The sequence below is a fragment of the Phaenicophaeus curvirostris genome, chromosome 13, assembly GCF_032191515.1.
Source record: "Phaenicophaeus curvirostris isolate KB17595 chromosome 13, BPBGC_Pcur_1.0, whole genome shotgun sequence".
NCBI classification, from domain to species: Eukaryota; Metazoa; Chordata; class Aves; order Cuculiformes; family Cuculidae; genus Phaenicophaeus; species Phaenicophaeus curvirostris.
In genome coordinates, this window is record NC_091404.1 from 1,371,197 (window position 1) to 1,383,500 (window position 12,304).

Below are 12,304 nucleotides of genomic sequence, written 5' to 3' on the forward strand. Positions count from 1 at the left end.
CCAGGACTCGGTGGTCTCTGGGCTCCTCAGCCCCCTCACCCGCCTCCTTCTCCCCAGGCCGCTCGCCCCGCGGGCTGCGCCGGGGCGGGTTCGCCCTTCCGGTTCCGGTGGAGCTTCCTGTTCCATTGGCGCTTCCGGTGGCGGCGGCGCGCGGAGCTGTGGCCGCCCCGCCATGCCATGTCCGGGCTCAGCTGGAAACCCTTCGTGTACGGCGGGCTCGCCTCCATCGTGGCCGAGTTCGGTGCGGAGGGGACGCCGGGCGGGGAGCGAAACGGGGCCGGGGGGCGGCCAGAGACCCGCGCTGTCGGGGGGCCCGGGGCGGGCTGAGGGCCCTGCGGTGTGGAGGGTTGAGGACCAGGGCTGGCGGATCCCGGGGGGCAGAGGGAGAGGAACCGCGGTACTGGGGGTCCCGGGGCTGCGGCAGCATCGCAGGGCGAGCAGGGACCCTCTTCAGCGTCTTTATCAATGATAAAAGCATCGAGTGCACCCTTAGCAAGTTTGCGGGTGACATTGAGCTGGGTGGAAGTGTCGATCTGCTGGGGGGTCAGGAGGCTCCAAAGGGATCTGAGCAGGCTGGACCGCTGGGCTGAGACCAATGGGATGAGGTTTGACAAGGCCAAATGGCGGGCCCTGCACTCGGGGCACAACAACCCTGAGCAGCTCCAGACTAGGAGAATTCTGTCTGGAAAGCTGCCTGGAGGAGAAGTACCTGGGGGTGTTGGTTGACAGCGACTGAACATGAGCCAGCAGTGGCCCAGGTGGCCCAGAAGGCCAACGGCATCTTGGCTTGGATCAGACACGGCGTGACCAGCAGGTCCAGGGAGGTTCTTCTCCCTCTGGACTCGGCACTGGTGAGACCGCTCCTCGAATCCTGTGTTCAGTTGTGGCCCCTCACCACAAGAAGGATGTTGAGGCTCTGGAGCGAGTCCAGAGAAGAGCAACAAAGCTGGTGAGGGGGCTGGAGAACAAGAGGAGCGGCTGAGAGAGCTGGGGGTGTTTAGCCTGGAGAAGAGGAGGCTGAGGGGAGACCTCATTGCTCTCTCCAACTCCCTGAAAGGAGGTTGTGGAGAGGAGGGAGCTGGGCTCTTCTCCCAAGGGACAGGGGACAGGACGAGAGGGAATGGCCTCAAGCTCCGCCAGGGGAGGTTCAGGCTGGACATTAGGAAAAGTTTTTCACGGAAAGGGTCATTGGTCCCTGGCAGAGGCTGCCCAGGGAGGTGGTTGAGTCACCTTCCCTGGAGGGGTTTAAAGGACGGGTGGATGAAGTGCTGAGGGCCATGGTTTAGGGATTGATGGGAATGGTTGGACATGATGATCCAGTGTTTTTTTTCCTACCTGCTGTTTCTATAATTCTATTACTCACTGTATTGGGGGGGTCCTGGTGTGGGGAGAGGGACCGGGGTGGGGGGAACTCGCAGCAGGGAAGAAAGGGAAGCTGGGTTGAGAGGGGACGTGGAGGCTGGAAGGGAGAGCGAGCTGGGGCTGGGGGAGCTGGAGCCTGGAGCTTTCCCTGCCCCACAACCGTGTTGGGTGTCCTGGGGCAGGCGGGGAGAGGGAGCTGGGGCTGGGGGGTCCTGGGACAGGGAGGGAGGGATCCCAGGGCTGTGGGCGTCCTGGGTCGAAGAGGGAGGGGGACCCAGGGTGTTGGAGGTGCCGTGGTGCTGGGGGACATGGGGCAGGGAAGGAGGGCTTCCAGTGCCGGGAGGATCCTGGGATGGGGACTAGGGCTGGGTGATCCTGGGGTGGGGAGGAAGAGAGACTGGGGTTTTGGGGGTCCTGGGGTAGCATCCCAAGGCGAGGAGGGACCTGGGGTTGGGGGTGTCCCGGGACTGGGAGGGGGATCCAAAGTGCTGGGGATCCTTGGGCAGGCAGGGAGAAGGGACTGGGCTGAGGCTCCTGGGGTCTGGGGGGGATCTGGGCAGGGCTGGAGGAGTTGCACGGCAGGGAGAGACCTGAGGTGTTGGGGGTCCTGGGGCAGACAGGGAGAAGGACCCGGGGCTGGGCATCACAGGGTGTCGGGGGGGCCCAGGCAGGGAGGAAGGGAGTCCCGGGGCAGGAGGAAACCCAAGGTTTTGGGGATTCCGAGGCAGGCAGGGAGAGGGACCTGGGGCTGGGGGTTCCTGGGATGAGGAAGGAGGGGGGCTGGAGCTGACGGGGTCCTGGGATGAGGAAGAGGGGGTCCTGGGGTGGGGAGGGACTAGGGACTGGGGGCTCCTGTGATACTGGGTGCCCTGGGATGTGGAAGGAGGGGGGCCAGGGCTGGGAGTGTTCTGGGGTGGGGAGGGAGAGGACCAGGGTATTGGGATGGGGACGGTCTCAGGACGCTGAGGGTCCCAGGGAGGGCAGGGAGAGAGTGACTGGCGCTGGGGGGTTCCCAGAGGATGGGGGAGTGGGGGCCCAGCGGGGGTCACTGGCAGCCTCTCTGCCCGCAGGCACTTTCCCCGTGGACCTCACCAAGACACGGCTGCAGGTGCAGGGCCAGAGCACAGATGCGCGGTTCCGTGAGGTGCGCTACCGTGGCATGTTCCACGCCCTCTTCCGCATCTGCCGTGAGGAGGGCGGCCGTGCCCTCTACTCGGGGTAAGCAGCAGATGGGACCCTCCAGCCGCACATCCCTTTCTCTACCTGCCCTGAAACCCCCAGTGCCCCAGGTACGTCCCCCCAATTCCAGTATCCCCTCCCTGCCCTCATCTCCTTCACCTTGAGTCTCCTCCAGGTCCTTCACCCCACCCAAGGATTCCTCCAGCTCTGGGTCCCTCTTCCCATCCCGGCATCCCCTCCTTACCCTGCGTTCCCCTCCCTATACCTACACCAGGTCTTCCCCCAGGGTCCTTCTCCCTGCCCTGGCTCTCCCTGATTCTGAGTGTCTTCCAGGAGCCTCCCAGCTCCAGGTCTCTCTCCCTGCCTGTCCCGAGTCTCCCCAGCTCCCTCTCCCAGCAGCCCCTGCCTGCCCTGCACCCCTCTCCCTGTCCACCACGAGTCTCCCCCAGCTCCCTCTTCCCGTCTCAGGATCCCCCAGCCCCGAGTCTCTCTCTGTGCCCACCCTGGGCCCCTTCCTGAAGTTCCTCCTGCCCGCCCGGGTCCCTCTCCCCGGTCCCATCCCTCCCAGGTCCCGTCCCTGTGCCCACTGTGTCCCTCGCAGCTCGGGGTGCCTGGTTCCAGGCCCGTGAGTTGCTCCCACACTGCTGGGGGGTCAGCGATTCCTTTGTTCCCTGCTCAGGATCGCCCCTGCGCTGCTGAGACAGGCGTCGTACGGCACCATAAAGATCGGGATTTACCAGAGCCTGAAGCGGCTGTTTGTGGATCGCCTGGAAGGTCAGTGTTGGTGAACATGTTGGCACTGGCACTAGGGGGTGGAATTTCCTGTTCTCTGTGCTCTATTGTTTTGCTTTTTCGCTCAGTCCTTTCTTTGTCCTCCCCACAGCTGGAGCTTTTGACAGAAATGGGGTTGTTAGGAGACACTGTGGTTTTGTTTGGGCAGTGACAGCAAGGATAGGAGTCAGTAGGGATGTGAATCCCGTTGTGCCTGGCCCTGCTGGGCACCTCCCCTCCAGGGAGCCAGGGCTCCCTTTCCTGTGTTTCGCAACAACAAAGCCAGAAAACGGGGATTGCTGACCTGGGCTCATCTCTGCTCCCTGTTTAGTCTCAGGGAGGACATCAGGTCCCACCAGATGCGGTACACGGCTTGAGAGCTTCAGTAGTGAGTTGCTCCTGCCTTCCTGCTGGAGCCTTAATGGCCCGAAGGCAGGAATTGTCCTGTCCTGCTCTTTAGCTTTGGCTCCAGCCACAGAGGTGGGACACGGTGACTCTCTGGACCTGCGCTCCTTGCTGACGAGGGCCCCCACGGCTCCTGAGTGGAGCAGTTTGGTACCTGTTCACTGAGGGGCCACCGGGATCTGCACGTGTGGTTTTAAACTGTGCTGTGCCATGACGTTGTTCAGCAAGGCCAAGGGTTCCGTGTTTGGGTCACAACAACCCCGTGCAGCTCCAGGCTTGGGGAAGAGCAGCTGGGAAACTGCCTGGCAGAGAAGGACCTGGGAGTGCTGGTCGACAGCAGCTGAACACGAGCCAGCAGTGGCCCAGGTGGCCAAGGAGGCCACCAGCACCTGGCTTGGATCAGCCATGGGGTGGCCAGCAGGAGCAGGGGAGGGGCTGTCCCCCTGGATTCGGCCCTGGTGAGGCTGCACCTCGAATCTGGGGTTCAGTTCTGGGTCCTTCAGTGCAGGAAAGACCTCGAGGGGCTGAAGCGCATCCAGAGAAGGGAACGGAGCTGGGGAAGAGGCTGGAAAATGGGTTATGGGAGTGGCTGAGGACCCTGGGGCTGTTTAGCCTGGAGAAGAGGAGGCTGAGGGGAGACTTCATCGCTCTCTGCAGCTCCTGGAAAGGAGGTTGAAACGTGGAGGTTGCTGGGCTCTTCTCCCAAGTAACAGGTGATAGAATGAGAGGAAATGGCCTCAAATTGCTGCAGGGGAGGTTTAGATGGGGTATTAGGAAAAATTCCTTCCCTGAAAGGGCTCTCAGGCACTGGAACCAGGGTCCCCATCCCTAAAGGGATTTAAAAGCTGGCCAGACGAGGTGCTCAGGGATCTGGTTCAGTTGACAGGTATGGTTGGACTCGATCTCAAAGTTCTTTTCCAACCAACTGGTTCTCATTTTATGAGTGAGTACCACAAGGCCATTCTGGCCTGGGAAGGTGAACTAGGCCGGGCAGCAGACTGGTGACAGGACTGGGAGGTGCAGCACTGTGGGGCTGCTTGTCAGAGGCTGCACCCTTCTCCGGTCACACCTCTCCCTGCCCGTGGCTCTGTGCGTGCGCTCGGGGCCGCACGTCTCTCCTCGCGTGCTGTCGCAGCGTGGTCAGTTCCGCTCTCTGAATGTTTGTCTCCCTACAGGCCGGGGGCAGCCAGTGGCCTGGTCTTCTCTGGGAAGTGCTGTGGTCAGTACCAGCCAAGGGCTGTGCCTTTCCCCAACGTAACCATCACCCTAATACTGGGCCTGGAGCCTGGGATTATTCCGCCTGCCCCCTAGAACTAATCGCCTCTAACGATCTCTGCCTGGGTCGCCTGTTCTCTCAAGGTGGCTGCGTGTTCCGAGTGCGGCTGGCTGGGCCCCCGGATCCAAAGAAATTGCTCTTGGGTTGCCTTGAGAAGTGTTGGGTTGTCTCTGTCTGTCTTCCTCTGTCTTGGCTTGTCTCCATCATGAGAAATGCATCACTGGGCACTGAAATCTCAGATAATTGTCCCAAATTGTCCCCATCACAGTCTTTCCCTTGTCCAATCAGCCGGACTCTTCAGCCAGACTCGCTCCTCTCTGAGGACGTTGCTGTTGTGGCTGCTGGCAGGCGTGGGGACGGATCTTGCCGTGTGCTGGTGGTGGCTGGCCAGATGCTCCCCCACCTTCGTGTGACTGGCGAACTGAGCTTCTCTGTTCTTCCCAGAGCTTCTCGCTTGTTCTGCACAATCTGCGCACCTTCTCTTTAAAGCCTTAGGGTCTGACTTTTCTTCTCTTGATTGCAGATGAAACGTTGCTGATCAATGTGATCTGCGGAGTGGTTTCAGGGGTGATCTCCTCAGCACTCGCCAATCCAACAGATGTGCTGAAGGTAAGAAGTGCACGTGGCTGGAGGCAGCTCCTGGCTGGCTGTGGTTTGGCGTGCCGCTGCTTTCCCTCATCCCTGGGATGCGTCCCTCCCAGCTGCAGTGAGATGCTCCCTGAGCCACTACTGGCATCAGCTCTGCTAGTTTGGGGCTTTTATGACTGAGAACGGAAGCCCAGAGCAATAAACAGATCTTAAAGATCATGAAATCTATTATGGCAAGAGTTGGAGGCTGTGTTATCTTAAGGAGATGAGCGAGTGGGGTGGTGGCCAGCCACTCTCTAGCCTTTCTCGGCTCTGTTCTCTCTGGTCACTGTGCTGTGCTTTGCTGCCACAGTGTCCTGCCTGTTTGGTGGCGTGACTGGCGAGGACTGCTCTTCCCCTCTATTCCCTGATGCTGGGGTCAAGCTGGTTCTGCTCAGAGCAAAGAGAGCCTGAAGAACATTCCCATGCTCCTCCCTGTATAGACCAACCTTCTCAGAGAGGGAAGGCCTTGTCCGTCACTTTTCCACCTTGCTTGAGTTTTGCACTGTGCTTCCAGCTTGTTGCTGTCCCTGCTTCTCGCCTGCTGTCCCCATTTGCTGCGTGGTTCCCAGGGAGAGGGTACGCGGATAGCAGTGTCTGCTCAGAGTTGCTTTTCCTACCAGCACCTGATCTGGCACCTCTGCCCTCTCGGGCAGGTGCTGACATTGTCCCACCAACGCTTACATTTCTTTCAGATTCGAATGCAGGCTCAAGGCAGTTTATTCCAGGGTGGTATGATCGGCAGCTTCATCGACATCTACCAGCAGGAGGGTACTCGCGGCCTCTGGAGGGTGAGCACCCGTGCCTGGAACCCCCTTCCAACCCAACGCCCCCCCTATTAGTGGCAGGACTTGGTGACTTCCTCAGCTTGTTTGCTGCACGTTGAAGAGTGCTGAGTGCCACGGGGAGCAGTGATGGTCTGCTCTGGGCTGCCCAGCAAACAGGAGCATGCTGGGGTGGAGCTGGGGCAGTCAGACCTGATTTCTAGCATTGAAGTTGGTGTGCATAAAGTTTCAAATGCGTGAGCATCCCTTGAATGGAGCAGGATTTGGGGCTGGATCCTCTCCGTAGCCTGCCTTACGAAGGGTGCTCAGGCTGGTTTGTTCTCCTCCGAATGGGGCAGCTCCACCTTGAGCACTGGGGGCAGTTTTGGGCAACAGAGGATAAAAAGGATCTAAAGCTGCTGGAGAGTGTCCAGAGGAGGGCACGGAGTTGGGGAAGGTTTAGAGAGGAAGAGTGTGAGGAGTGGCTGAAGTTGCTTGGTCTGTTCAGCCTGGAGAAGAGGAGACTGAGAAGAGACCTTGTTGCGCTCTGCAGCTTTGTCAGCAGGGGAGGAGGAAGAGCAGGCGCTGAGCTCTTCTTTCTGTGGTGACCAGTGACAGGACCTCAGGGAATGGCAGGAAAATGTGCCAGGTGAGGGTTAGGTTTGACATTAGGAAAAGGTTCCTCATGCAGAGGGTGGTGGAGCCCTGGAACAGCTCCCAGGGAAGCAGTCACGGTGCTGAACCTGACAATAAAAAAAAGCAGCGTTTGGCCAAGGCCCTCAGCCCCAGGGTGTGAATGTTGGGGTGTCCTATGCAGGGACAGGGGTTGGACTCGATGGTCCTTGTGGGTTTCTTTCAACTCAGGACAGTCTGTCTTTCTGTGGTCTGTCTTGGACTCTGTTGGCGGTGACCCCGCACACGGTGAGCAGGGCAGTTGACCTTCCTCTGAGAGGAGCAGCTGAGCACCTCTTCACGTGGAAGAGGAGGAGTTCTTCCAAGTAACTCTGACAGTCATGACATACAGTGACTTTCTGAAGGTCCAAAGCGGCAGATTTGCTCTGGGTCCCTGCCTACCGAGTCTTAGACTCCTTGAAACTTACCCTCTGAGCATGCAAAGGTAGGACAGGGTGGTGGCTGTTGGGGATGCTGGTGAGGTGATGTTCTTGGGCCTGGAGACAATTGAGAGTTAGTAATGCTTGAGCGTCACTGGATTTTAGCAGTGGTTCTTCAGTTTTTGTTGGAGAACATCACTTTACCTTTCCATTACAAGCCTTCCATAGGCTCGGCTATCCAGCAGTCTACCGAGTCACAAGGTCGGGTATGGGAGCTACAGAATCTCAAAGCTTTTTTCTGAGCAACAGCCTGATTTCTCCCTCTTATGGTCACTGAAGTCCTTTAGAGAAGGATAGGTGCTGCAGTGTCCTGTTTGGGGAGGGGAGGACCCTCTCGGCAGCAGGATTGGAGCTGGATGATTTTTAAGGTCCCTTCCAACCCAAAACATTCTGTGATTCTGTGAGGAGTTGAGCAGCTGTCAGTGCAAACACAATATTTACTTAGAGATTGTTTCTACTCTTGAGACAGAAACACAAGAGGGGAAGAGAGACTAGAAAAGAAATTAAACCCTCGCTGTCGCTGCTGTGTGCTGCAGACAGGACATGGTGGAGAGACAGAAGAATCTCGAGTTGGATTCTGGTGATCAAGCTTGTTGCTCTCTGATCTGGGACAACCACTGTCTGCTCCCTCCAAACCTCCCTCACCGTTGAGGCAAAGCTGTTTGTGCTCCCCAGTCTTGCCAGCCCTGGTGTGCCTGTGGGGGTGATTGCGTTGCTTGCGCCACGATTGGGTTGGTCAGGAACCTGGGAGGAGACTGTCAGGCACTGCGTTAGCGCAGGGGGACAGGGACAGCAGGAGCCATCTCATGCTGGTCTCTTCAACCAAGTGTCAAGGGATAAGGATGAGAGGAAATGGTCTTGAACTGCACCAGGTGAGGTTTAGGTTGGATATTAGGAACAAATTCCTTACTGACAGAGTGGTGAAGCCCTGGCAGAGGCTGCCCAGGGCGGTGGGGGAGTCTCCATCCCTGGAGGGGGTCAAGTACTGTGTGGCCGTGGCACATAGGGACAGGGTTTAGCAGGCACAGTGGGGTTGAGCTGACAGTTGGATTGGATGAGCTGAGGGGTCTTTTCCAACCTTAATGATTCTATGAACGTGAAAGTACTTCTGCTTCTTACAGTCGCTCTGTTTTTTGTGTCAGTGAAGAAGCTGGCTGTCCTGACAGGCTGGCTGATGGTCTGGCCGCACCACCAGTCCCAGTGACCAGGAAGTGCTCTTGTGACACCAGGGGTCACCCTGGATTACTCAGATGGTGAAATGGCCCAGCACCACGTTGCTGTCGTGTTCTCCTGCAGGCCAATAGCAATTCGCACGTATGTTTATCTTGTTCCTAATGGGAACAAGTTCACTAGGCTGTTTCTCAGACGGAAGGACCCTGGTTCCTCTCACCTCCTAGTCATTCCAGTAACTGTCTTGCTAGTTCCCAGATCAATGTCTTGCTGGCAGTAATTATTTTCCTAGATGAAGATCATAAATAAAAAAACATAGCAAGGCAGACTTTGTTCTGCCAGAGGGTGGACCCAGAGCCCCAGCTGCCTCCTTAACCAGCTGCTCTTCCTGGGGTGCAGAATCTTTCCTGGGTGCTCTTCAGCAGGGGAGGATGAGTGGGTTGTAGCCCGAGTCCTCTGCGCTAGTGGCTGGGAGGAGAGAAGCAGCATGTGGGTAATCTAGGTGGAGCAACGCTGCCAGGGTGAAGGCATCTTCCTTAGCTTTGGGGTAATGCCAGGAATGCCAGAAATTACCGTGGTAATGCCAGTGGGAGCTGCTCTGCCTCAAGAGCTCCCACTGCAAGGTTGGGCCAGGAGGAGGCGAGGTGGAGTGTTGGCAAAAGGTCCCTGCAAGGAAGCCGGGGTAGATGTTACAGCAGCTGTAGTCCCGGGCAGCATTTGTGCTCATGTCTGAGGTTTGTGCTCTGCAGGGTGTTGTCCCGACAGCTCAGAGAGCCGCCATCGTGGTCGGGGTGGAGCTGCCAGTCTACGACATCACCAAGAAGCACTTAATTCTGTCAGGCCTGATGGGTGACACCATCTTTGCCCACTTTATGTGAGTATTTGCTGCAGCCGCCGCTCTCCAGGCTGCTCCAGGCAGCCGCCGCACCTCCAGACCAGGAGGTGGTGGAGCTAATGCTTATTCTTAAAATCCAGCGAAGGACGCTCTCTTGTGCTTATGCCAAGGCCTGTCTGAGCCAGAGCAGCCGTGTTCAGACCTGTTCCTCTCTCCTGTCCTGGTGTGTAGTTCCAGTTTTACGTGTGGGCTGGCTGGGGCCATCGCCTCCAACCCTGTGGATGTGGTGCGGACTCGGATGATGAACCAGCGGGCAATAGTGGGCAGCACGGAGCTCTATAAGGGCACTCTGGACGGGCTCGTGAAGGTAAGGAGGTGGGAGGGGTGGGCACATCCCTGTCTTCAGGAGGCAGCACACGCCACTGAGAGGAGCAGTTAGATTCTACAGTGACAGAACATGCTTGTCAGTGAGTGTTTCAGGCAAACCAGAGAAGGGCCCAGAGTAATGTTCCTGAGGTCACCGGCAGCTTGAGCATCTTCCCAACCTTGTGGGACAAAACGTTGTTAATGATGCAGTTTGATTACGTTCATATATGGAGAAAGAAACTCACACCGCTGAACTGCATCTCCGCTGGCCTCTCTGCTTCCTGCAGCGGCTGTAAAGGTCCATTCCATCATGCGTGGCAGTAGGGAGATGGGCAGAGCGTGGACCTGGTGTGTCTCAGAATTGATCTGTCTCTTCTCTCCTCCCAGACATGGAAGAGTGAGGGCTTCTTTGCACTCTATAAAGGTTTCTGGCCCAACTGGCTTCGGCTCGGTCCCTGGAACATCATCGTATCCTTCACTGTGTTGCTGGGGCATGGGCAGGCAGGGGGAAATCAAGCTGCCAGGGAAGTGTAGAGCAGCCACCTCAATGGGGCACCTCTTTGTCTTCCCTGCAGCAGCCCAAAGCAGACTTTTGGTCCTGCTTGGACAGGCAGAAGCTGTGATGCGGCTGCTGCTGGTGACTGCTGCTTCTCACAGCTCTGGAGGTGGCAGCACAGGGGCTTCCCGTGTGGCTGCGTGGGGGCTTTCCTGCAGGGTGAGTGCTTTCCAGTGCTTAGCTTGAGACTTTCCCTGTACCCTGAGCTCCTCAAGGTGCTGCAGCTTCTGGATTGGCTCCTGTGTTGTGAGGGGAGCCCAGGGAACATTCTGCTTCAACCTGAGTGTTGACCTGCTCTGCAGAACCAGTGCTGCTGTGTTTGCTGTACTGGAGCCTTCTTGCCCACTGAAACTATGTGTGTGATTTGTTTTAAAGAATCCTCAGCCTGGGGCTGGAGCCACCTCCCTTTCCATATGGCCCAGGCTTGCTTCTGGCTCAGTCTCTTCCCTCTCCTGGTAGCTCTTCCTTCTGCCTGTGCAGATCAGTTTATGCTCCCTGGCAGTGGGGCTTTCTCACGTTGGTCTTAGATGATGCTCTACCTCCTCGCCTTGCAGGTGATGCCTGGTCAGGTTGAGGGGCCCAGAGCCGCTGCCTTAAGTATTTGACCCAATTCCTTGACGTTCCTTTCAGTTTTTTATCACATACGAGCAGTTGAAGCGCCTTCCATTTTGACAGCTGGAGTTATTCCATAAGAGTCATCTCCAAGACTTGCAGCAGAGAGATTTGCTGCAGCCTTCCTCTTCATTTCACCATCCCCATGTTTGGATGTTTTGGTACATGTGGATCTGGGCTCCCCCTCTCCCATACGCATGGTCCCTGGAGCATGATCTGCCTGCAGTCTAACTGGGGGGCTGGGGGCAGGTGCCGCATGGTTTTTCACACGAAGGCAGGTATGAGCGGAGTACTGGGCAGTAGTGAGCGTCCTGGCCTGGAGCAATATCTTCTGTGAAGATCCGTGTGTTCCTGTGGCCTTTCAGTGTAGCTGTGGGTGTTTGTTTGCCTCATGTGCACTTTTCTGCCGTGCCTGCAGGTCTCTGGAGGCTGGGAAAAGGGGCGCTGTCGTTTTTTCTTGCTGAACTGTAACCTCATTAAATTATTTATTGACTGGATGGATTGAGTTTGTCTTTGTGCAGATTTACTGCAGCCGTATGAGGTGTGACACCAAGAAACCAAGATGTCCTATAGCTCAGGAACCAAGAGCAGGAGAGGAGGGACAGAGATGGGTATAGAACATGTTCTAAACTGTTGCAATGAGACAAGGCTCAGCTCACTCGCTTCACTCAGTATGAGTGGACAAATGTTCAGATACTGGCATTTTCTTACCCTTGGTCAGAAAAGAGAACCGCGGATTGTCCTGAGTTGGAAGGGACCCACAAGGACCATCGAGTCCAACCCCTGTCCCTGCACAGGACACCCCCACATTCACACCGTGGGACTGAGGGCCTTGGCCAAATGCTGCTGGAATATTGTCAGGCTCGGTGCCGTGACTGCTTCCCTGGGAGCTGTTCCAGGGCTCCACCACCCTCTGGGGAAGAACCTTGTCCTAATGTCCAACCTGACCTTCCTCGGGCCCATCTTCCTGCCATTCCCTCAGGTCCTGTCATTGGTGGCCAGAGAGAAGGGCCCAGAAGAAGACGAAGTGCTGCTGTGTGTCACAAGGGACCTTCGTCCCCACCAAAGTCACTCCATAAAGAGGAGAGGGAGCAGAAATGTAAAGAGCTACTTCAGTGGCTGGGGATTGATGGCAAGCACTGTGGTGATGGTGTAGGCATCAGTCTCAGCAGTGTATGTTCAGTGTGTAGGGTGAACACATCTGCACTCGAAGACAGACACTGGAAGGGACCTTCTCTGTGCACACACAGAATGGTCCAGGTTGTTTAA

General features: G+C 57.1%; 1 protein-coding gene across 2 annotated transcripts; it reads left to right on the forward strand.

Annotated features, from left to right (window-relative positions):
- The first annotated feature begins 125 nt into the window (after positions 1-125).
- On the forward strand, positions 126-11,532 carry SLC25A14 (solute carrier family 25 member 14). Of its 2 annotated transcripts, XM_069867919.1 has the most exons (9): positions 126-241; positions 2,433-2,580; positions 3,221-3,315; positions 5,517-5,602; positions 6,316-6,411; positions 9,416-9,540; positions 9,733-9,868; positions 10,255-10,335; positions 11,054-11,532. In XM_069867919.1, the coding sequence occupies exons 1-9, from the start codon at positions 178-180 to the stop codon at positions 11,093-11,095; spliced, it is 873 nt and encodes a 290-aa protein (XP_069724020.1). In that variant the 5' UTR covers positions 126-177; the 3' UTR covers positions 11,096-11,532. The 2 variants fall into 2 exon arrangements, with proteins under 2 accessions (XP_069724020.1, XP_069724021.1); XM_069867920.1 differs by lacking the exon at positions 6,316-6,411.
- Positions 11,533-12,304: the final 772 nt, after the last annotated feature.

Coding starts and splice junctions, on each gene's coding strand:
- SLC25A14 (XM_069867919.1), top strand. CDS start 178: ATGTCCGGGCTCAGCTGGAAACCCTTCGTGTACGGCGGGCTCGCCTCC. Junction 9,541..9,732: donor ACCATCTTTGCCCACTTTAT/GTGAGTATTTGC, acceptor CCTGGTGTGTAG/TTCCAGTTTTACGTGTGGGC. Junction 10,336..11,053: donor TCGGTCCCTGGAACATCATC/GTATCCTTCACT, acceptor CGTTCCTTTCAG/TTTTTTATCACATACGAGCA.